The sequence below is a fragment of the Anas platyrhynchos genome, chromosome 4 (assembly GCF_047663525.1).
Source record: "Anas platyrhynchos isolate ZD024472 breed Pekin duck chromosome 4, IASCAAS_PekinDuck_T2T, whole genome shotgun sequence".
NCBI lineage: Eukaryota > Metazoa > Chordata > Aves > Anseriformes > Anatidae > Anas > Anas platyrhynchos.
Genome location: NC_092590.1, coordinates 77,856,446 through 77,879,425, shown reverse-complemented (window position 1 = coordinate 77,879,425; position 22,980 = coordinate 77,856,446). Strand labels below are relative to the sequence as shown.

General features: G+C 39.8%; 1 protein-coding gene across 13 annotated transcripts in view; it reads left to right on the top strand.

Moving 5' to 3' along the window:
• ALMS1 (ALMS1 centrosome and basal body associated protein) overlaps positions 1–22,980 on the top strand; it is a 66,727-nt gene that overhangs the window by 35,093 nt on the left and 8,654 nt on the right. For 3 of the 13 annotated variants that reach the window (XM_038177929.2, XM_072037911.1, XM_038177924.2), the window contains exons 9-17: positions 4,971–6,711; positions 7,674–7,799; positions 9,271–9,441; positions 13,123–14,342; positions 17,651–17,765; positions 18,837–19,091; positions 20,301–20,539; positions 21,652–21,835; positions 22,042–22,105. In XM_038177929.2, coding sequence (XP_038033857.2) covers positions 4,971–6,711; positions 7,674–7,799; positions 9,271–9,441; positions 13,123–14,342; positions 17,651–17,765; positions 18,837–19,091; positions 20,301–20,539; positions 21,652–21,835; positions 22,042–22,105 — 4,115 coding nt within the window. The remainder of the gene's footprint in view (positions 1–4,970; positions 6,712–7,673; positions 7,800–9,270; positions 9,442–13,122; positions 14,343–17,650; positions 17,766–18,836; positions 19,092–20,300; positions 20,540–21,651; positions 21,836–22,041; positions 22,106–22,980) is intronic. The other 10 variants (XM_072037914.1, XM_072037912.1, XM_072037913.1 and 7 more) reach the window with 8 other exon arrangements.

Genomic DNA, 22,980 nt, shown 5'->3' with positions numbered 1-22,980 from the left:
ACCTCCTGAATTTACAGAGTGAAGCTGGCAATGTGTTGACTCAAAAAGAACAGAAAAATGACTATGAAAAGATATTTTCCTTCTCCTAAACTTTAAAGACTATGAATGGCAAACTGTTCCTAGCACTCATGCAAACAATTCTTTCATCAGATCGTCATTTTTATTTAGTCCTTCTGATGCAGGCTTATGACAAATACACTTTTTTAGAAAGTTTATATGCTGCCTCTCGTTTTTTATAGGTGAAAGCTCAAGAAATGTACCGCTGTGATATTTTATTGTTTCTAGCAGGAAAGATGTGAAATTTGTCTGCAAAAAAGAAAATGCAAGTAAAGAGCAGGACAGCTTGGGAGAGTTCTTCTCAGGGATCATCTGAGTATTGCTCTGTTTTACGTTTGGGATAATGTCTGATCGATTGCTGTTTGTCATTTGTGATGTGTTAAATAACAGATGCTCTAAAAAAGAAAAAGCATAAGGGTTTCTCAAGTTCCAGTTGAGCAGAGTGTTTTAAGGAGGTGCTTGGGACATACGCGAACGAACAGGCTTCAAACATGCATTGAAGTGCTCAGCTGAATACTGCCCCCGGAAAGGAGCACTCTATATAAAAATGACATTTAATTTCGAAGATGCATTTCTAATAGCAAGCAACCCTCATGACTGTAACTCAGAATCTGAATTGTTTTCTTTGCTTTCTCTTCCGTAAAACTGCCAAACCCTGCCCTGTGCATCTGTTTTCTGTGCACTTTATTGGTGGCATCCTCCTGTCCATTTTATAGCTCTTCCATTGCACACAAGGTGAGAAATCCTCTACTCATGTGGTTATAAACACTAAATCTTGGCAGGGCTGTCTGGGGATAGATGGCAAATATGAGACTTCCAGCATACAGCTTATTTCCTAAATTTCATGCTGACTCCGTTTCCAGTTGACTCTTGCTAAGGGTCTTAGCTGGTCCTTCAAGAGAAGGGGAGGTGCAGGACATTGGGCTTCTTTAGGAGAGTGATTTATTGGATTTATTCACTGTGAATGTTACGTGAAGGGGCCTAGGAAACGTTAAATTTTAGGTTGTATGGAGGTAAGCCTCGTGACTCTTAGGGTAAGTGTCTATATAATTTTTATAACTGTAGTCAGATGGGAAAATCTGAAGACTTGCAGGTACTGTTCTGCTCCACGTGTATTGTCTTTCAAATTTAACCTTCCTGTGCCTTTTGAATATGTTTATTTCTTTCTGTGCCCACTCATTTAGTCTGAGGGGTTCTGAGATGCAGTTAGACGTAAGTGAATTTCAGCATACTAACCCCATGATTTTTTCCATGTAAATTTAGGATATTTTACTCCACCTATATTCAAGGGGATGCCACGTAGCTATCCCTTGATTTACCTAAGAGTGTTCTCCCTTTGCATTCTGTGTTCTTCCACTATATACTGTATTTTTCCACTCCTTGTTCTTACTTGCTTTTTCAGGAAGTTCACGGAGTTGTAGCTATAAATTTGCACTGCATTCTCTTGTGGATCATATGCCGTACAGATCTTTTTTGGAAAGATGACACATAACAAGCACAATAAAACATGTGAAAGGCTTGGGAAGATGAGTTTATAGCAACTTCTGTGCTTGCTTTTAGTAGGAGTTGATGCATTCAGGCGGTTGAACCGGTGCGTGGCTCAGGGAAGAGATGGGCTCAGGAGCAGCCCTGTGCTGGTACAGAACTGCCCCATGTCCTTGCACAATTCTACATCCCTTTATCATCCCTCACAGCCACAGGAAATCCAGGGACTCAAATAAACTAATGCACTTCCTTAAAATAGGTAAGGCCACAGGAAAGTACTGCTTTGGGAGAGTAATCCTAGCCTTTCGGATGCGCTACTGCACTCCAGGGATTTTGATGTCAATTTTGGATGCTGATGAAACTGTTTGTCTTGTCTTGCTGTTCCCAGCTAACCACGATATTGCCCCTGACGCTAAACCAATCCGTCAGAAAGAGCTGGGCTGGGATAATGGACGAGGGAGCTGCTGTCTAGCGTGGTGTGTGAATCGTGGGTTGGTATTTTGCGTCAGGAGGGGGGGAATACGAGTATGATACCAGGTTTAGTTCAAACCTAATCAAGTGAGATGAATCTCTGTGGATAAAAAGACACTCTGGAATTGCTGCAGCTGTTTGTTAAAAAAAAAAAAAAAAAAAGGTGTTTCCTTTGTTTTGTTACTGCCCTCAACTGAAGGTGCCCTCTGTGCAGCTGAGCAGTTAGCAGATCAGGTGAGCAGTTGCCTTAGTTTGCTTCGGGCAAAGTCAGTTTTGACCAACGCTGTCAGGAAAAAAAACACTTCTGTGAATGGTAACGTAAGTTTTTCTCAGTTATACTTGCAAGAATTTATCTTTGTGCTCTTGGATGAACAGGTTTTCCACGTGCATCTGGGAGCGTGGTGTTTTATTCACTTGCTTGTAGTGTGATCTTGGGGTCCTTGCATTTCTTTTCTTCCAAACTGCCATCTTAATGCCAGTCAGGTAAGTTGCTGCAGGGATGAGCTGCCAGCATTTTGGGGCTGCTGCTGCTGTAAGGAGAAAAGCCTTAGAAACAAAGGTCCTGCCGCAGAGGGAGGATCACATTTTATTTGTCCATCTGGTTGATCTCTGCAAGTCCCTGCAGATGCTGAATGTTCCTTGTTAGTGGCTGTGCTTTGTAATGAGAATTAAAAGCATATTCAAACTTCACTGATGTATTTAGACACGGCTATTTTGTGTTGTTTGGCAAGTACGCTTGCAGATCCCTTTCTACCTTCTTGCTCTGCGTGGTATGTTTAATGATTTGTCTGCAAAAGGTGTAGAGAACTCAGGTTTCAGTTTGAGATGCCAGGAGGCAGCACAGGTTCCTTAGAAAGCAGAGGCTGTAACTGAGGAGCACACCCTGGGAATTGTCCCATTAATTGCTGTGTCAGTTTTCTGCCTCATTAACAGGTGCTGAAAGGCAACACCATCTGAGGAGGAGACTACATAACGAGTAGGGTGCAGGTTTTTTGACTGATTCTGCTGTTGGGCTATAGCCTATGTTGCTTTAATTTTATTTATGTACTATAATTTGCTGTTAATTGCTGATGGTGGAGCTGTTCAGATGGTGGCAGTGGACCTCGAGGTACAGGACAATATGAAGCGATGAAGGCAGGAGATTAGTAAAACTGGAGGTTAGTAAAATTGGGCAAGAAAAACGGAAAAAAAAAAAGTTATTAGTTTCAGTTCCTTAAATGATAACATATGATGAATACATGATAAATAATAATAAATAACTTAAGGCTCAGAATTTTATAGCATTGTGTAAAACACATGCCAGAGATGCCTGAATATGGGTAACCAAATAGTCAAGTCCTAAATGTAGTGGCTGTGATTCTGGGGTGTGATATGGATGTGGGACAATTTTCAGACAAAGATGTAAATGTAATTTAGCCCCAAATTTATGAACAAGGGCAACTGACAGCAGGCATCCTTGGTTTTGGCTGGATTAGTGCCTTACCTGTTGCTAGGATTTCCTTATGCTGTTTGCAGTATCCAGCAGTTTCAGCAGCTTTCCAAAAGAGGGGAGAAAAAAAAAAATTGTGGCAAATGTGTCTGTTTTGATGGGAGAATGAAAACAATCTGCACCTGAAAATTAGGAAGTTTTTACAAGTTATCATTTGCCTTAAAGAGTAAATGAAAGGTCTGATTGTTTCCAGTCATATTTTAATTACTGTCAGCAGTGGGTGGTGACCGTAAAAAGATGTATTGTAGCTCTTCTCTGGGAAGTTGGCATGCTTATTTTAGAGGAAAACAAAAATATCAATTATGGAAAATGAAAGCTTTTCTAATTAAATATTTTCTCATGCTTTTTAAAGAACATCTCTGTTTTTAAAGAACATTTCTTCTTGTTTTGTCACTGAGTTCCTTTCACTTTAGTTATGCTTCATGAATGCTAGAGTCAAACAATTTAAGTGTGAGGGAAAACCTTTTATATAAAAGTTGTACTTTATGTTGTGATAGTTATGACATAGCAAAATGTCAGATTGCAGAGCATCCCTGTAACCTTAAAATGTCACAACGTGGAGATTGGACTCTGCTCCAAACAAAACTATTTTTAGTTGCTATAACTGATTTCTTGGTGGCTGCCAGCATTGAACATCGTGTACTTGGTTAAGGCTTGAGCACTTGTAACTGGAAATTAACGTGGGGGGCTTTGCATTGTGGTTTGTTTGTCATGGAGCCATGGAGGGACACCTTTCATCAGGAACTTAAAGGTAGTTAAAGCTGATGTATAAATCTCCATCCTTGGAAATCTGTGAAATTTGATAAGTCCCTCAGCAACCTGTTGGGATGTTGAATTTATTCTGCTTTGAGCAGGTCAGATTGGAGACCTCCAGTGGGCTCTTCTAACCTAAGTGCTTCTGTGATTGCGTATCTAACTGGTTATCTTTTTAATGATTAAAATAGCACTGAAATCCCAAAGCTATAGTGATGTGTGTGTGTCTAAATCACTTTGAACTTAGCGAATAAATATTCGTTCAAAGGGTAGTAATTTTTCCTAGTACATTTTGAAGTGGGTAAGTATGGTAGGTGTTCAACTGTGTATGAAAAAAACTCATAAAAACTCAAAAAGGTAGAAATTTTTGATGTTATAACAAGCATCAGAGGCGACATCTGCAATACAACTTTGTAGCTTACAAAACTGAAAGGTTCTAACTATTAGTTAGGATAATTAAGTTGCAAATACTTCTCAACATCACTCACTGGTAAACAAGAATAAAGCTGTTAGCTAATTTGCTAGCACTTAAAATAAAACCAATTTTTAATTAGTTGCATAAAAAGATGAGTTCCAAGGAAAGTGTGTGCTCATTTATAATTACAGACTCTTGATTACTGATAGCACTGCTCTTTCTCTGAATTCAGAAATCCTGATGTTGGTGAGGACAGAAAGCCGTCCATGTAACCTCTATCAATTCTTCTGTGTTTTGCAGGGTGCACGGAGTTGCAGTTTGGAAGCTGCTTCTGGCTATGGCCGTGATCAGGAACAGGACGTAAACTATTTCAAGGCTTTGAGTGACAAAAGATGTCATGCTGACAGCCAAACACAAGCCTCCAGGACTAAGGAGCTTTTAGAGTCGAGCTTACAACAAGTCGTGCCTTTATCCAGAGCTAATCCTCCTGATCGTTGCCTTCTGAAGGATACACCCTTTAAATCTCCGAGTGCTGTTCAGACGCCCGTCTGCAGCCAACATCAGCCAGTTGCAAGCAGTCATTCTGCTGGCATCGTTGGGCTTCACTCACCAGCGCAGAAGGAACGGGACAGATGTGTGCTGAGGTCTGCAGCTGCTTCTGATGTGCAGACAGAAGTCCATTTGCCAGCTCAGAAGAAGTTGTCTTTTCCAAAGTGTTCCGAAGAGATGTCGAAGCAAATTACCTCCATCACCTTTTCATCCCGAAAACGTTTTTCTACCCCTCTGACTTCCATGGCACTCGGTGGCAGTCTTGATGGATATGTTCTCGATGGGTTAATGCCTTTGGAGGTTGGTTGTGCTAGTGCTGAGGAACAGAGCCATGGCAAGCAACACTGGGAAAGATCTGAGGCTTGTCCTCCTTCAAGTCCAGTTCTCTCTGGCTCACAGTCTAATGAGATGGCATTTGCTGCTGACAGAGCCAGCTTTCATCATGTCTCTGCTGGCAGCGACAGAGCTGGAGCTTATCGAGGAGCAGACTGTTTGTCAGAGCAGGATTCTGTAGGCATCCGTGCTGCTGAGAGACAGACCCTTAGTGCAAAAAAGCCTGACATTCTGTCTGAAGATGTGACTGAATTGGGCAGGCGTGGTGCCAGAATCCTGGGGCTAGACTCTGCTGCAAGATTCAGCCAAGGTACGAGTGGGCTTTGTGAACCCCCTGCTGTAACCTCTGAGCAGCAGGAGGAGAGCAGCCCTCCTGGCCACGTCCAGGTGTGTGAGAGCTTAGAGGGTTCCCGTCCAGCCGTACAAACTGATTTGCTGAAGGGGCACGTTAAGCTGTTGGAAGAAGAGCAACGTCCTTCTGATGCAGTGCCTCTCATTCAGAAAGGAGAGCAAACGGGTGCGTCTCGCCATTCACCTCCAGATGAGGTTTTATCCACCATATCTGTGTCTCCGTCACCAATTAAGAAAGCGCTGTCTTGTGTCCACATAACTCTTTCCCCAAAATGTCATAACTCAGAGCCGCACAGGGACTTGGATGCTGCAAATGAGATGAGATTGGGGGATAAACCTGAAGTCAATACCCTACCGGTGCCTTTAAAAACTCCACAAGCTTTATTAGAAGCTGTTTCGGAGTTACCAACTGCTGCCCTTGTTCCAGAAGATCACAGAGGTTCATCTTTCCCCATGCCAGTGTCTTCAGCAGATCGCTGCCTGCTGCTTTCTTCTGTTCCAAGCACAGCAGCCCAAGAGCTGCCCCCACAAGGCAGTGAGAGTCTTCAGGCTGTGGGTTCAGGGGGATGTGACCTGAAGAACATCTGCAACTCCATAGTTCCTGCAGAAACTGGGAAAAGTACCTCTGATGCCACCACCCAGATAACAACAGAAAGTCCTGAAAAAACAACCTTTTCAGCAGAAATTTATGTTAATTCACAAGACGGCGAAAATATTACCCACCAGTCGTCTCTCCAGAAAACATGTAAATTTCCCCCAAACACAACTTCAGCTCTTAACAAAATTTCCTCTTTCCCGAGGCAGGGTGGTGAGCAAATCAGTGTCTTATATGCCTGTGTAGTCTTCCATCTGTTCAAGTTTGAGGTATTTATGGGTAGTGAAACCAAAAACAGAACCCCAGCTTTTTGTGAAAGTAAAAACCTTGAGATAATTCTAATATTGATATTGACAGGTCATACGAAACGAACCCCTACACTTGGGATTTACAGTTTTGTTGGTAGGGAGCTAAGAGAAAAATGTGCCCATCGCTATTTTAGAATGAAATGTAGAATAAAAGAGAACGTGTGGGGCTTTTTAAAGCTTAACAGAGGAATATGGATGTTGCAGTGTGGTTTCACACACTGATGTTTTATAGTAGAAAAACTGTACCAAAAAAAAGTAGTGTTTGTGCTATTTTCCTGTGCTCTGGACTTTGTATCTCTATTGTCAAGGTGTTTAAAATAGTGTAGTTGAGAACAGATTGCTTTGTGGCATCGGAGTGCAAAATATGCCAGCTATTTGATCAGCTGGTTCCTTCTCTGTTAGAAGGCAGCTAACGTTTTGCTCCAGACATTTGTGTGTGCTCTGTTGTAACAGCACTCTCTGTTTATTGACTCAAGAGACAGGTATCGATGCTCATTGTAAATGATTTCATTAACCGTGGGTCAATGGAGGCTCTGTGGATATACGAGTTGTGTTTTTATTTTTTAAGCCAGCGTTTGTCACCCTAGTCACAGATTTAATAATTTAATATTGATCTTTGAGGAAAAGCATTGGCAAGTAAGCTATCTTTTCTATTTAATTGACAGTCAGTTTTCCAACCCGTGGGTAGGTATTCATTAGATACTTAATAATATCAATTTGTTTTCCTAAAGAATATGCTGTTTCTCCAGATTTACTGCAACGACCACCTTCTGTCTGCTTGCATCCTAATTTGTTACTTTTATCTTCAGCTGCATTAAAGGATTTAATCCTGATTTCTGTCAATTGCTTTGCTTTCCATCCCTGCAGATCAGCCGTTACTGCTGCCGTATAAACCTTCTGGAAGCGCTGGGATGTATTATGTTCCTTATGTCAGAGCAGGATCCAAAATTTCTCCAGTTGGATCAGAAACGAGCGTTAAGAGCTCTCACTCAGGTACTTATTTGGCTTAGATCTTCCAGTGTGAGATCGTGATTGTAGTTCCTGAGTCAAAATATATCTATTGTGCATGCAGAATTATCTCAGTTTAGCTCAGAACTCTTCTGTCCTGCTAGTTTAGAGGAAGCATGCTGATTTTAATAGAAAAATGTCTTTGTTCACGTTCATGCCACTTTATAACACAAAGATACGTGAGTCCTCACTGAAGGTTATGGTCTGAATTAGACTATAGGCTAATTAGAGCTTGATAATTCTTTACTTTTCTCTGGGAGTTACAGTTTAGTTTTGGCTCCTTCATACCTCTGCCAGTTCTCCTTCCTTATAGTTTCTTTCTTTCTTTCTGTACTTTCTTTCTCTCTTTCTTTTTTTTTTTTCTTTAATTTGTTGTGTGTTCATTCTGAAATACCAGGAAATGCCGCATGCATTTCTGATAACAGCTTTCTCAGTATTAAATGTCTTCCATCCATCTTAGGGGATTCCAGTATAGAAACTTTCTATAAACATTGCAATCTGTAACTCTGGATTAAAATACAAGCTAACCTCTCACCTCCCATCCACCTATCTCTCAGTAAAACACACTTCTTGTTTAGTAGAGAAAAGGATGATCTAGAATTAATCATCTTGTTTTTTTTTAGTTCTCTTCTATGTGTAAAGAACATATCACTTAAGCTATATAGGTCTTATTTTCATGTTTCAGCCAGAGCTTTTTGACATCCAAAGCTATTTGTAGGCAAAATTAATATTATAAAGATGTCCAGTTCCCATCAGATGTGCCCCAGGGGAGCAGGTTGGTACAGTGGTGACAGTAAGTGCACAGGTTTGTCACTGCAGCCCCAAGCCGTGCTTGTGATTATTTGTGTGTCCCTGCTCATTCCCTCTTTCCAGTCTGCCCCTTGTAGTATGGTCAGAACGAGAGAAACAAATATGATGATAAATCAGTTAGGGGCCATTTTAGGTTTCTACCATTAGGACGCAGCGATACAATACCAAGAACCATGCTCCTGTTGTCTTGAATTCCTGTTCAGAGGTTATACAGACCTACTCTTCCCTCCTAGCTGTTCTCCATGGCTATTCTGAGCTCAGAAAATAGGCATTTGCATCCGTCAGAGAAAATGTGCAGAATTTAATTTGAATCGGAGGGAATCTGAAGTCCTGTGTCTGGCTTCCTAGCAGACTTGTCTAATGCTAATTTTCTTGTGTTCTTTGCTGCTCATTAGTAGAAGAGGTAAGGTTATCTGTGTCTCACGGAAGAACGTTGTCACCAAAGTTTGTGGAAAACAATCCTGCAGTGCCTGCTGCCTATTAGTCACTGGATCTGCTCTCTAGGGATCATGATTGTTGCTTTCTGAATGTGCTGGTACTGAGACTGATAATAGGCTTTCTTTCAGACATTTTTGTTGTGAAATTTCTGTATCTCTTCTTCGTGTTTCCACCTTTTGCTCGTAATTACTGCCCTTTCTTTCTGCAGGATCAAATGATGCTCTTCCCTCAAGGTTTCCAGCAAATGTGCTTGGTTTAAGAGATGATAATCCTCCAGACAGCACGGCTATCAAGCATAAAGAAGGAAGCTACAGTAAGAGGGCGAAGCCCAAGCTAGCCTGGGCTGAAGAACAAATGATACCTGTGGAGACTGCCCCAGGTAGTTAATGTGGTGGTATTCTTTTATTTTTATTTACTTTTTGTATGTATTTTAACACACAAGAATGAAATTACAATAAAAGAACTAGGATTTAGGGTCCATTGTGTCTGGCCTTATGCTATTGCTGATAGTCTCCTTGAAGATGCTAAATCTGATTCGTTTTTTCTGTTCTCCATCTCTCTGCTTCTCCCTGATTGCCCAAATACATAGAATCATGGAATCATTTAGGTGGGAAAGGACCTCTAAGATCATCTGGTCCAGCCTTTAACCTAGCACTGTGAAACATGGACGTTTCTATTTGCTAGGATTCCAGTGGCTGCAGTGCTTATCAGGGCCTTTGTAAGATTAATTTTATTTTTTTTAAGGCACTTTGTTAAGTTTGTGAAGTGCAAAGCTTTCTCTAAGTATGGAAAGGATGCAAACGCAGAAAATAATAGAAATTCTCAGAAAATATTTTTTATTTTAATATTTTTTTAAAATATTAAAAAAATATATATTTTTAATAGAAAAGCACATGGGATGGCTCAGTATATGGGATAGATTTCTTCCTTCCCACAGATACTGTACATGACATCACAAGATACCAATGTATCTCTGTAATGCTGGTCTTTAACTGAGTTTTAATTTGATTTGACCAATGTCTTCCTTCCTCTCCTTCATTAGCCTTCTTGGATGGTGTTCCCGAGGGATGCAGGTCAGGGTTTATACTATAGCAGCCGACTTTAAGGCAATCTTGCATTGTTGGAATGCCAACAAAATGAAACGATGCTGAGCTAACCAATGGCTTTGCACCGTATCTCATGGTAGTAGCTAAAATTAGTCCTGATGGACTTTTAATTAGTCCTTTTGTACAAACCTCATGCTGCCATTTTAAGTGTCTGATAAACTTCCTCAAGTCTGAGGAGGGATGAGGATTTTTTTTCAGTTTGGGAATTGCATCTTGTTCCTGGGCAGAAGCAACAGCAAACAGAAAATGGTGGCGTGGTTGCCATTTCAGCTCCGAATTCATCAGGGGAGGTGTTTATCACAGAGTGCAGTTCTTGCAACACGTGCTAAGTTAAACAGAATGAGCAAATTGCAAGAAAGTAATATAACTATGGATACTAATAATGGGTGGGACCAGAACCAGGTGAACAGCATGATGGATGCTGAATGAGAGGGTTCCTGCTCTTATAGGCAGAGTCCCGTACGGTAATTTAGGGAACCCATTTATTTTTCCTAATACCATATAAGCTCACCATATGAAGGTATTTAATGGAATTTGTTTTTGGAATGCATTCCATTAAATGCATTATTAAATTCCATTAAATAATCATACTTCAGTATGATTATTTTTGTTGTTTTAAGCAGAGTGCTCAATCTGCCTGGGTTAAGGTCACCCCTTAGAGCTGTGCTGATGTATCAACAGTGATTCCTCCTGGTGACTTCAGTTCTTCCATTTAGAAGGGATTTTCTTTTGAAGTGCAGCTTTTTTTCTTCAGAATGGAGATTACATTATTGATATTTCCAGAAGATAATTTAAAATCTTTCTGTAAGATGCTTAATGTCATTATTTTGTGTTTGTTTTTTTGATGAAGGTGTGTAGGATCAATAGTTGAATTAGAGCAACAAAGACAACATTCTCTTAACCTATTTATTTGAACAGAGGAAATAATTCTCTGAACGCTTTTAAAATGCAAGGATACAAAAAAGAGGAATAAGACTTTTTTTTTTTAAGAAGTTCTTTTTCTTGCTGGGGGTAACTCAAACCAGAAGTTGAATCTTGGGTCACAGTATTAGAAGTGAAGAAAGACTGAGCGTATAGAAGTGAGCTTTCCAAACAAGAATCTGCAATAAGAAACAAAATGCTGCGCTGGAGCAGAGAACCATTTATGCTGTCTCTCTGAATAGCCTGGATAAAAATGAAAGGGGAGCACAACTGTTAATATAAAATTATCTAAAGGTATTTTTTTTGTAGCAGTTGACGGCCTAAAGACACAGGCAGGAAAAGAACAGAGTAGAAATAATCTTTTGTTAAAACAGTACAGTTGAAAGCTTAATAAGCAAGCTTTCTGAAGGAGAACTTGCATGCTTAAAACCTTCTCTGACTCTTTCAACTGTATTTTTAGCAGGCCTAATAAAAGATTACCCACAGAGCTTGTCTAGAGCTTAAAATTATGCAAGTTATGTATTTATTTTTTAAAAAAAATTCTCTATATAAACTTATTTTTGTTTTTGTCTGTTTGCATTCCTTCTGTCTTGTTGGTAACTTTTTTTTTTTTTTGTAAAATAGAGAAGTAATAAAAATTCTGCATAGTATTCCCAAGCCTGTTAGTCAGGAGGATGTGGAGGAATGTTCCTACCTAGGAAGAGAAACGTTGACCTTGTATGCAAACACAAATTCCTCTCATTTCAGAGTTAGTGAGACTGGGGGTGCTGTTCCTGGTCTGAACATGACACTGAAATGTTTCTGTGATGAGACAGGGAAGGGAAGAAACAAGTTACTGAATGAAAGTCAGGTTTATGAAGCCTGTGTTAACAGGATAAAATGATGTAATTTTATCATAACTCTTTCTGTGCTTGTCTTGCATCACTACTTCCCATGTGGAATTGAGGTTTTATAAATCCCCAGCCTGTGTTTCATGATGAGGCAGGTAGGTTTTTCCTCCGTGGGGTGGGGAGAGGCTTGGTTGTGGGACTTAATATCCCTTTTGCTGAAAAGCAAGATTTGCTGCTGTTAACAAAAAAAAAGGACTTAACAGTTCTATGTTTTTGTTACCATCACAGAAGGAGAGAAATGAGAAGTTTAAAACAACAAAACATTTTGGGGGAGAATGTTGAAAAGCTAGGGAAAACTAATTTGAGTGTTTGAGGACTTGAGAAGCCCTTCTGGCACTAGGATCTGTAGCTTTCTTCCTTTATGGGTCATTGACTATATGAGCATATAACTCAGTCCATTGTACAAAGAACATAAAATGAAACATTTTTACTTAAACTGTAATTTTTTTATATCAAAATGGCTTTAAAGTTGTCTTTGCAGTATTTTTCTGCTAGTATGTGCTGCGTGCATACTTAATGTGTGTCTATTACCAATGAGTTAGTAGTTGTATTCCTGCACGTAGTGCTCTGTAATTGCAGGTAGTAGCATATTCTTGGGGGATTTCACTGCTACTTTGAGCTAAAATGTGTGATTTGAGCTTGAATAAATATCAGAGCGAGGTCTTGGTGTGCTATCAGAAATGTTTCCAGGAGCTGTACAGAAGGTGGTATTGGTTGTCTTGTATATAGTGCTCCTCTGAGTTAAGAGGTAATATTCAGGCATAGCCCTAGGGGGATGTTTCTGCTCCCTGGGCATTTGTCTGAAAGGCAAAACGAGCTGTGGCTTCTTGTCGTGAGTTTCCATAAATGTAAGTTTTCCAATAATATAAATTTGTCCAAATTTTGATCTCTATTACATGCGATGTATCTAGATTCCTCCTTCAGATTCAGCTGGATCCAGCATTCTCCTGGGTTCCATGTTGCAAATGATAGAAAATACTATTCATGTACTTTTAATAATGCTAAAATTTCATTCCTAAGTGAGTTGTGAATTGGGAATGGGAAAGGTGAGCTGAAAATCACCCTGTTTCAAATATGCTGGTTTTTATTTGCTTCCATGTCAATGAACAAAAAAAAATAATAAAAGTTTTTCTTCTGTTGCAGAACACACGGATCATTTAAAGTCTGTGAAAACCACTCACTCGGTCTTCAAGTCTGCCCAGTTCTACCTTCATCATCCCATGTCCATGCGTGAGAGCTCCTTCCAGTCGAACAGCGAGCCCTCAGAGGATGGTTCGGGTGTTGGACGTGCTAGACCTGCCTCAAGTGCTGTCTTCCAGAACTGGAAGAATGCACATCGCCATAAATGTGTTTTCTCTGCCCGTCATAAGAACGATGGTGAAAACGAGTTCTTCCCACTCGCTGCAGAAGCAGATTACAGCAAGAACGAGGATCTAAACGTTGGTACGTCTCCGGAGAGTGAAATGCCTAGAAAGGAGCTGCCTCAACACGGCAGAAGAGACTCAGAACAGAAGGCAGCTAAAAGTTATCCTTTAGCATTTAGCCAAACAACTTGTCTTCATGAGAATGTGGAGAAAGACCTGCCGCTGAGGCAGAGAACCCACTCCACCTGTAGCTTGGATGACCTCTGGGTTAAGTTTCTGGAGCGCCAGAAGAGATACCAGCACCATGATTTTAGGGGTAACGGTGAGCTCTCCCTCGTTGAACGCCTCGATCGATTGGCCAGGGTCCTTCAGAATCCCATTAAGCACACGCTAATACCAGCAAGATCAGGAAAGAATGTTTTTGAAAGAAAATATAAGATAAGGGAGCAGAAGAAAGTGAGGCTGCCAGAAAAGAGCACGTCTGAAAGTACCTCGGAGCCTCATGCAGCATGTGTTGAAGAAAGGCCATTTATCAACCACAATGAAAACAGCTTTGTTGAGCTTAGGAAAAGTAGGTCAGGAGAGAAAACGATTTGCCACATGCATAAAATTTTGGAGCACCAGCAGTACTCGGAAACTTCTAGTGACACTTCCTCGGAGAGCAGGCTTAGTAAAGATCACTGCACCACAGTCAGTTCCACCATCTCTGAATCAGATGGGGTAACCCAAACAGAGCTGGAAACTGTTACTCAGACTGAGGTGAGCAGTTCCGTTTCCACCATCGACACTGCCAGGCTCATCAGGGCTTTTGGGCATGAAAGAGTGCAGGTGTCACCACGACTTTCCCAGCTTTATTGCACCATCAACCACCAGAAGAGTCGCTCTGAGAAGTGGGACAAGGGAAGCAGCAGAGTGGTGGGCGTAGAATATCCCAAGGTTACTGCTGAGAAACACAGGAAACGGAAAGAGACCCAGGTACGTGGTCAATTAGACCAAAAGGTAATTTTAGCTAATTTTTACAGGCACTCTTAAACTGCTGTATAGCAATAAAGTCTGTTGTTACTTGGAGAATCGCTCAAAACACGCAGTGGTAGGCTTCTATCTTTGATACCTCAAAAGCAAAACACTCTCTTTTGCCTCTTCAGCAGTAAGGAGGAGCTCAGAATACCTTAAAACATCCATCCTGCTTCCTTTCTTCGTGTTCCTATATTTTTTTTTTCCCCTCTTTCTTCATTTGCCTTGGAGGTAGTCTTGGGAAACAAGATGCTGCTCTATCTTATTTCTAGTTACCTGCAGGTTCTGTGCTTTTTGCAGTCCTGGTAGAAAGTTCAGGTTGCAGCTTTTGACTGCACATTGCTACCTAAATATATCTGGGCAACAATAAATTCAGTTTAATAAAAAAAAAATCAAAGGATTTATATGAATTTTATTATTGTTTATCTATTTTAGATGTTGGAATTTAATCAACATCTGAGTGCTGGCTGGTTGTAAGTTTGTCTTTGGCAGTTTAGGTGTATTAACAGAAAGCATTTGGCCTGAGAGTTCTAGACAAAAACTCTGGAGCAAAGCTGTTTTGAAGCTGAGAGAATCGTTCTGATGACTTCAGTTGAATTTGTAAATGGCCTCCTGCAGGAGAAATGGAAATTTCCTGAAAGGGGGCCATGGTATGGGCTTGATGATTATAGAAAGAAATGAGAGCTCTGGGGTTCTGTCATATACACTGATGCTGAAAAGTACAGGAACAAACAGGAAATATTTCTCTCTTCTTTTTAGTGGAAGAAAGTGATGTTGCTATTGTTAGTAATGGATTTTAGAGAAACAAGTTAATTTTTCTTAATACAATCAACTAAATTTTTCTGTCAAGTTACTGAATGCAAGTCTGGGAAGAAAGACTTTCAAGGCTAAGAATTGTTTTAAAATAAATTTATTAGTATTATGAAATAAAACAGTCAAACTTTGCAACGTTAAGACCATTAATCACTACACTGACTGTCTAAATACGGAATTAGGATCCAACATGTGCTGTGCTGTGGTTGTAGTGTTTGGAAGAAATAGAATCACAAAAGAGTTTGGGTTGGGAAGGACCATAAGGATCATCTAATTCCAGCCCCCTGCCATGGGCAGGGACCCCTCCCACCAGCCCAGGTTGCTCAAAACCCCATCCAGCCTGGCCTTGGGCACTGCCAGGGATGGGGCATGATGATTTTATTCCATATTCTTTTGTAAGACTGATCCTTCAATGTCTATTTAGACCTTAAAAACAACCTCTGGTCTACTTGACTTTGACAATCGCCTATGAGATAACAGATTCCAGTAATACTTAGGTGGGAATAAAAGCTTACTGTTCTCAGTGCTTGGTGTTGCACTGAACCCATATGGCTCTTAGCAAGTGGTAACCTTTATCTGATGATGTGCTGTGTGTATAACCAACACATAAAGAGGTGCTTGACCTGCCTCAAGTAAGGATGAGAGAAAATTAATGGCAGAACGTTAACTTCACTGTAAAATCCAAATGTTGATGATTTCCGTGATGCTTGGTGGAACAGAAATCAAGATCTTTTTTCTAGTTGCAAATTTCTGTGGTTCAGAAACTGCTGTTTATTTATAGCAGGAGCTCTACTCCTAAGGAGACTACTGTACAAATCTTGCAGACAAGCGCTGCGCTTTGTAGCTCAGTGTTGTTTTTTTTTTTGAGAGCCTATTGTCAGCTCTGCTTCCAGAAAACTTGATTGCAGCCTATTTTATTTATAGACGCTGAACCCATCCCAGAAGGTTTTCATCTATTCCAGTTTGTTATTCCTAAAGCACTCTTAAAGCTGCCATCTGGTAGCAGGTACAAAACTAAAGGTTGTGCTATTTAACTGCTTGAAGGGCTTTGAAGGCACTGCGCTGAGTTTTCTGGTCCAAATAGGAATCTGCGTGTCAATATTCAGTACCAAATCTCTGCCTGTATTTATTTCTGCATGTGCATGCAAATGGATTATCTTGTTTGTTTTTTTTTCCCTACTTCATCCCATCTTTCCTTTTGCTGAGCAGCCCGTATTTACATTTGCTTCTGCTCTCTGAAAGAAGATAACACACCTACTACAGCTGCCTAGTGCACTGTGTCAGAGCTGTAATGGTTTTGTGAAACTAAAAAACAGCTCTTCCCGGCGTGCACGAGAATAAAAAATTGCCTCCTTTAAATGTGGAAATGAAATTGTTTTGCATTGAAGTGGTGGTAGCAGAGGATCAATCAGAAGGTAATAAAAAGCCTTTGTTCATTTCCATTGTGGCTAGCGTTATGAGTTACTAATAGAATACTAATTGCTATGATCAAGCAAAAACCCAAACAAAATCTGCTTCATAATTAAAAAAAATTAAATTGAGCAGGGTTGCAGAGGCTGGGCTGTGCCCTGCTGCTGGGTTTGAAGCCCAGAGAAGCACTGCCACTGAACTGCTGTTAATAAAGCACTGCCATTCTCTGTGCTTTCTATATCCAAACAGCTTCTGGACTAGATGCATTACACTTAAAATTTACCATATGTAAAGTTATAACGTATTAAAATAATTTAAATTCTATGGCAGTCGTGCTGCCTGTTCTCTTTGTGGCTGGAGCTCCTGTTTGTGTGCCTGTTGATGTTGAAAGTATTCTTTTGCCTAAGCTGTGCTCTTACCACCTTGCCTCTTCCTTTGGAGTTGAATTTTCTCCACCTGGAGAACTTTTTGTAGTGAGGATCCCAAGGGTGAGAGAACTTCTTGTACTTGGAGATTTTGCTCTTTCGTGCCAGCGTTGCAGATCTGGAGTTTGCTGTGAATTCACTCGAAAGAGCAAGATGTTGTTGCTGGAGGGACAAAATTGTCTTGAAAGAACACCAGCCACCTCTAAAGGCTTTTGGTTTGAGAGGGTAGGAATATAGGGTTCGGTCCAGATGTATTTTCTCCCTCTTCCCAAAGCAGAAACAAATGATCTTGGTGCTGCAGAGGGGTTTTGGAAGAGTTGTCTCAACAGGCCATGCTGTCCCATGAGCTTCGGACAGATGAAGAGGAGGATGCTCAGCACCATGCAGAATCTGCTCTTACAGAAACCATGCATTGTTACTAGAACAGGGTGCTCCAAGTGAGTGCATTGCTATAAAGGCTATAAAACCAAGGCTGACTGTTGTGTGGCACAGCAGTAGGTGACACTGAGCAGGCTCTTGGATATCTAAATAACATTAGAGTCAAGGTACTGCAAATAGGGATGACTTTCTTGCTGTTTAAATCCCTCTTCCTTTTCGTTTCAGTTAGGTTTTTAGGAATTCCTGTTGTTTTTTCTCCCCCTCCAGAAGGCAATCCGTGTCTCATTGGATTCAACTTCTTCAAGCAGCAGTTCTTGGGGGCCCAGCTCAGCTCTCAGTAACAAGCGACGAACACGGATGTTAAACAAAGGTGTCCAAGCAGGTGAGCTCTCAGCTTCCAAGCTTGTCTTTCACGTTTTGCTTCTGCCTTTTATCTCTTTGATCGTTTATCCCATTTTCCAGTGTCTGTTGTACCTTTCTGGTTACAGGTATGTATATGCAGCATTCTCCAAATTCACTTCAAGTGCTTTCAGAGAAAGATGTTCTGGTCTAATTAAAATGACCCATTTCATTACATTTCTTGGCCTGTTGAGTAGTAGCCAAATTTCTCACTTGCTAGTAAGTCTTATTAACCTAAACTTCTGATTCATTTCAATCGTAAAGGTGGACTGATGATTTTTTTTATATCTTGTTTTCTCTGTAAGACATCTGTTACTCACAGAATGTATTTTGTGGGCACGTACTATTTCAGAAGACCTGTGACTGCAGCGTTTCATATTCCTCTTGGTAATATTTTGGATGTTATGTTCTATTTAAAACACAAGCTCATCCTGATCTGGTGCAGTTCTGCATTCAGTTTTTTCCGGTGGCAGTTTCCAGTTCCTCCATTACTTTCATTTAAATGCCAAGTTCCTACCATAAGATTGAATAGTGGCTTTTGTTTCAGTCATCAGACACATAATTTATTTATTACCGCTTTTTTCATGTGCAGCAGTGGTTCAATTTTACTCCCACACCCTTTTAATACAAGTATATAATCGATATACATACGTATTTGTATATTATTTATATTCACATATTACACACACACACACACATATATATATATATATATATAAAAACATACACACATAATATACATTTTTATGTATTTATACATTTGTATAAATAACATATAAATAAAAATATCCCTGCTTTGCCTGGGGAGCTGGATTTACACATTTTTAATCTTATTTATTTATCATTTAGTAACAATCCCAAGTAACTGGATTTGCTTTGAATTTGAAGTGAGAATATAAATGATTTTGCTTTTTGAAGATGGGGTAAAAGTGACCCTTCAACTCCAAAGTAAAAATTGAGGTCACCCCCTGAACTATGCATGTTACAGGTGCTGATGTTGAAGTACTTCCAGATGCTCTAGAATAAGGTGTTACTGCATTGTTTTGATCTACAGGAGATTTAGAGATTGTGAACAGTGCAACTAAGAAAAACACCCGGGATGTTGGTGTGACTTTTCCTACACCAAGGCCCAGCCAGCCAACTCAACGGCCACGGAAACCCTGGCATTGTGTCGATGGTATTTTTGGAGAGTCAGCTGGTATGGTCACAGATCATCAGGCAGCAGGAAGCAAGGGTAAGCAGAAGGGACAGCCAGGCAATTTTTTCATGGAGAAAAGGACAAAAAGGAGCAGACTGCACTTACCACAAGGTCAGTCCAAAATACACTTTCTGCAGAGCAGAAAAGCTCTGCGTCTCAACAGCAACCACCAAAATTTATGAGGAGGATGAACTGGAATGTAGTAGTCTCTAACTCTAATCTTGTCAATTCTTACATTGTTTTTAATCAGTAAATTTTAAACAAAAATACTCACTATGGCAAATGAGCTTTATACTGCTCTATGATGCGTTTTCAATCAAGCCACTAGATGCAGCCTTTCCAATAAAGGTAGCAAATGGGAGGCAATGAATAAGGCAGGGGATTAGGTAGGAATCTGGTAGGTATGTGGTTTCATTTTCAACGTATAAAAGGTTCTGCTGAATTCTGAGTAACTTGACCCTATTAAGTTGTAATTACTGCTTCATATACTAAGGCTTCAAAGAACAAGTTTTTTTTTTTTCTTTTCTTTCCCCGGAGTACTTAGGAGAAGAATTTGGTACCAGAAGAGCTAGGCTTGTTTCCCTCTTTCAGCTAGAGTTGCATTTTTGGGCTGATGGAGTAGTTTCTTGATTATTTTTTTTTTAAATTTCCTGACAGCCTTCACAGTGTCACGATTAAATGTTTAAAAATATTTTCCTTAGTCATCATTGTTGTTGTAGGGACAAATCACTCTCTCTCATACCGTTTTTATTTAGAAAATTTAGAATATCGGCTCAGAATACTAGCTGATGTATTCAAACCCCATTATGTATGTAAACTGTGAGTAATCTAATTCTTGTATACATATTTAACACTTGGAAGATGTAAAACATTTGTTCTTCAAAAAAGTCTATAAAAAGCCATCAGGTTTAGAACATACAGAAGCTCCTTAAAATGTGTAATTGCTGATAAGTAACTATTCATAGGATGGTTTGGGTAGGAAGGGGCCTTAAAGATCATTTAATGCCAACCCCTTTCCATTGCCATATTCTTTCTATAAAGGGAGAAACTTCCAAGTGAAGCCATTTCGTGCCTTTCCAAAAGTGCTGTTTGGTAGGGGCTTGTTGGTTTACTGACACTTGGCAAAAAATTTCTTCAGAAACAACTGAAGGTAGAGTCCCACTGAAATTGGTGTAGTAGCTAAAGTGAGTATTTATTTCAGTGTTAGGCCCCAGATTGTATTTAGCTAATAAGGTCTTGGGCATGAAGGGCCATAGATGGGGATGGAAAAAGGGCATTGTGTATCTTTATCTTTACTGTCTTCTGTGGTCTCCTCCACAGGAATTTCATGGTTTGTCCAAGCAGAGGATTTGAAATCTGAATCTAGGAAAGAAAACTTTTCCAATTCTTCTCCTGGTCCGTCTTGGTTTGAACCACTGACCAACACGAAGCCCTGGAGGGAGCCTCTCCGAGAGAAGAACTGGCAAGAGCAGCAGCACAGCACCGTGACTCAGCCAGCAATTCCAGAAAGAGATGCTGAGACCAGGGCCTTTCGGCCACTTGTGAAGCTTACGCTACAGGTAAAGGCACGCTGGGATCTCTGTAGGATTTTGTTGGGAGTAATGCTGAATCTTGTGGAAACACTTTGTTCTTTTTTTGTTTTGTTTTATTAACTCATCTTTATGATTGCTGCAAATCAACAAGTTAGAGTGTTCTTTCTTAAAAAGGCAAAACAAGAAACTAACCAAAACACAATGAAGTCATCAGGCGTGTTTGTTTATTATTGTAGTCTGGCGTTGCCCAATATGATAATCTATTTGAATTGAGCTCATATTTTAGGGCTTAAATCATTTGGTTTCAGGAACTAGAGGGAATGTAGCTGAAGTAATGCCAAGTCATACCTGCTTCCATGCAGAAGTAATAGTGTGATGTGCATAGTGTGTGATTAAAGTGAGCTTTGATTCATACAGTGCAAACACTCAAAATACTGATATTCATGCACGTGCATATATGATGCCCACTCAAGATCAAATTGAATGTGATCACTCTAAATATCTGGGAAAATACAGATAATAGCATACAGATATACTTTTGAAGAAGATCATCCATAAAAAGTGAAAACTAAATTGGCAAATGCTAATGCAGGTGCACTTCTGAAGTTTATTTAAGTTCAATTGCTTCTATTCCTGTGTTCGGGGACTTCCCTGTGATGGAAACTGAAGCGTGGCAAATAGGGCTATCAGGAGATACTAAAAAAAAAAATACAACAACAAAAAAGAAAATTCCATTTTTGATCAAAAATGAAGTTCTAATTGTTCTAATAGTTGATGTGCCCATTAATTTCTAGCAAGGGAGACTATAACAAGTTATGTCATCTTCTGCAGGCTAAACTTTGTGTGAACCTTGCTATGCTTTTTTCAGAAGAGGTTTGAGTCCTTTTTGCTAATTTTTTAGGCATTATTTTTTCCTTCCAGCTTGTTAGTTTCCTTATTGTTGACAAATTGTGTGTTACACAAGGTCTCTGAGGATCTACCAAGCACTAGGGATGCGTGATTTTGTACGTTATACCAAATATTGCTTTGGGATTACTTTTCTCCATGCTTTGGTAATGAATTAGATATTTCATTATTCTCTTCCAGCTGCGGGGAGTCTGTCTGACCACTTTAGATTTTGTTTTGTCATCCCGTCTTAGGAGGCTCTTGCAGTGCATCGCCCTGATTTCATCTCTCGCTCTGGCGAGCGTGTGAAGCACCTGAAGCTTGTAATGGAGGAAAGGAGGATACAGAGCGTGCTGCAGTCTGAACGTGAAGAACTATTTAATCCTCCAGAGAAAAGGAAGGGCTACAGGAATGCAAGTCACATGCTGTCTGACAGAGGTACCTTTGTGGTTCTGCTCCTGGTGTTCTATAGGAATGAATTAATTTACCCATTGTTCTGAAGGATGTGTGTATTTTTAATAAAAGTATTACTTTTTTATGTTATCTGTAAAAAAAATACAAAAAGGAGAAAGATGTATGTAACAGAATGTTTTGTGATAAGCAGACTTGTTCACTGTGCTCTTATCCTAAAACTTTCTATTTAGGCTACCTGGTTAAAGAAAAGAGAAAAACAATTCCGAAGAGTGAAATGGTTCAAAGATCTAAACGGTAAGGTTAAGAAACTTTTGTTTCAGATAGATAGATAAGTGCCCTGAATAAATGAGTAGGAAAGATGGATGAATTGTATCTGTAAGAAAAAAAAAAAAAAAAAGGGATTTGGTGATAATTCAGCTCTTCCTGTGCAAGATGTAGGGACTTTATGAGAGTAAGAAAGCACCTATTCATAAAATCCTACAAATAACACCATTTTGGAAAAAACATTTCACGTAAATTGAGTATTCTGCTGCAGTATCTGCAGTCCAAACACTACAGCAAACTGTCCAAGTATTGGATCCCGAAAGGAGATGAAATGTAGGGTGCAGGCTAATGGAGTGTCCATATAGTTTTAAACATTAGCAAACTAGGTAATTGGGGCAGGAAGTAAGGTACCATTTCACCAAATGGAGGTAGCTTTGTGGAAGAAATAATTATCCACAAAGGAATAGTGAGGATTTTACCCTTGTAAAAAAAAAAACAAAAAAACACACCATGTGATAGATTTTGTCTTATGTATGATTCAAGTACTTCATAGCTAAATGCACAACACACTAATGGTATATTAAACATTTGTAATACTTGTGCCATAGAGATAATATGCAAGGGTTTAATTAAAAAAATGGTGTTTTATTGCATCTGGATTCTGAAATGATAGAGATACAAGAGGAGGTGGTGGAAAGGTACCACCTGAGAAACAGCAGAAATACTTAAACATAAATTAGCAACTCACGAAGCTGTCTCTGATGGTGTAAGTGCTTTGTTGCACCAAATGCAAGTGCTACACGAAGGGAAAGGTTTGTGCTACGGACAGTATTTGGGGTCAGAACTGTTTCATTGCATTTTTATCAGTAGCAATGGGGTGGAACACACCTCAGCAGTTTTTTGGG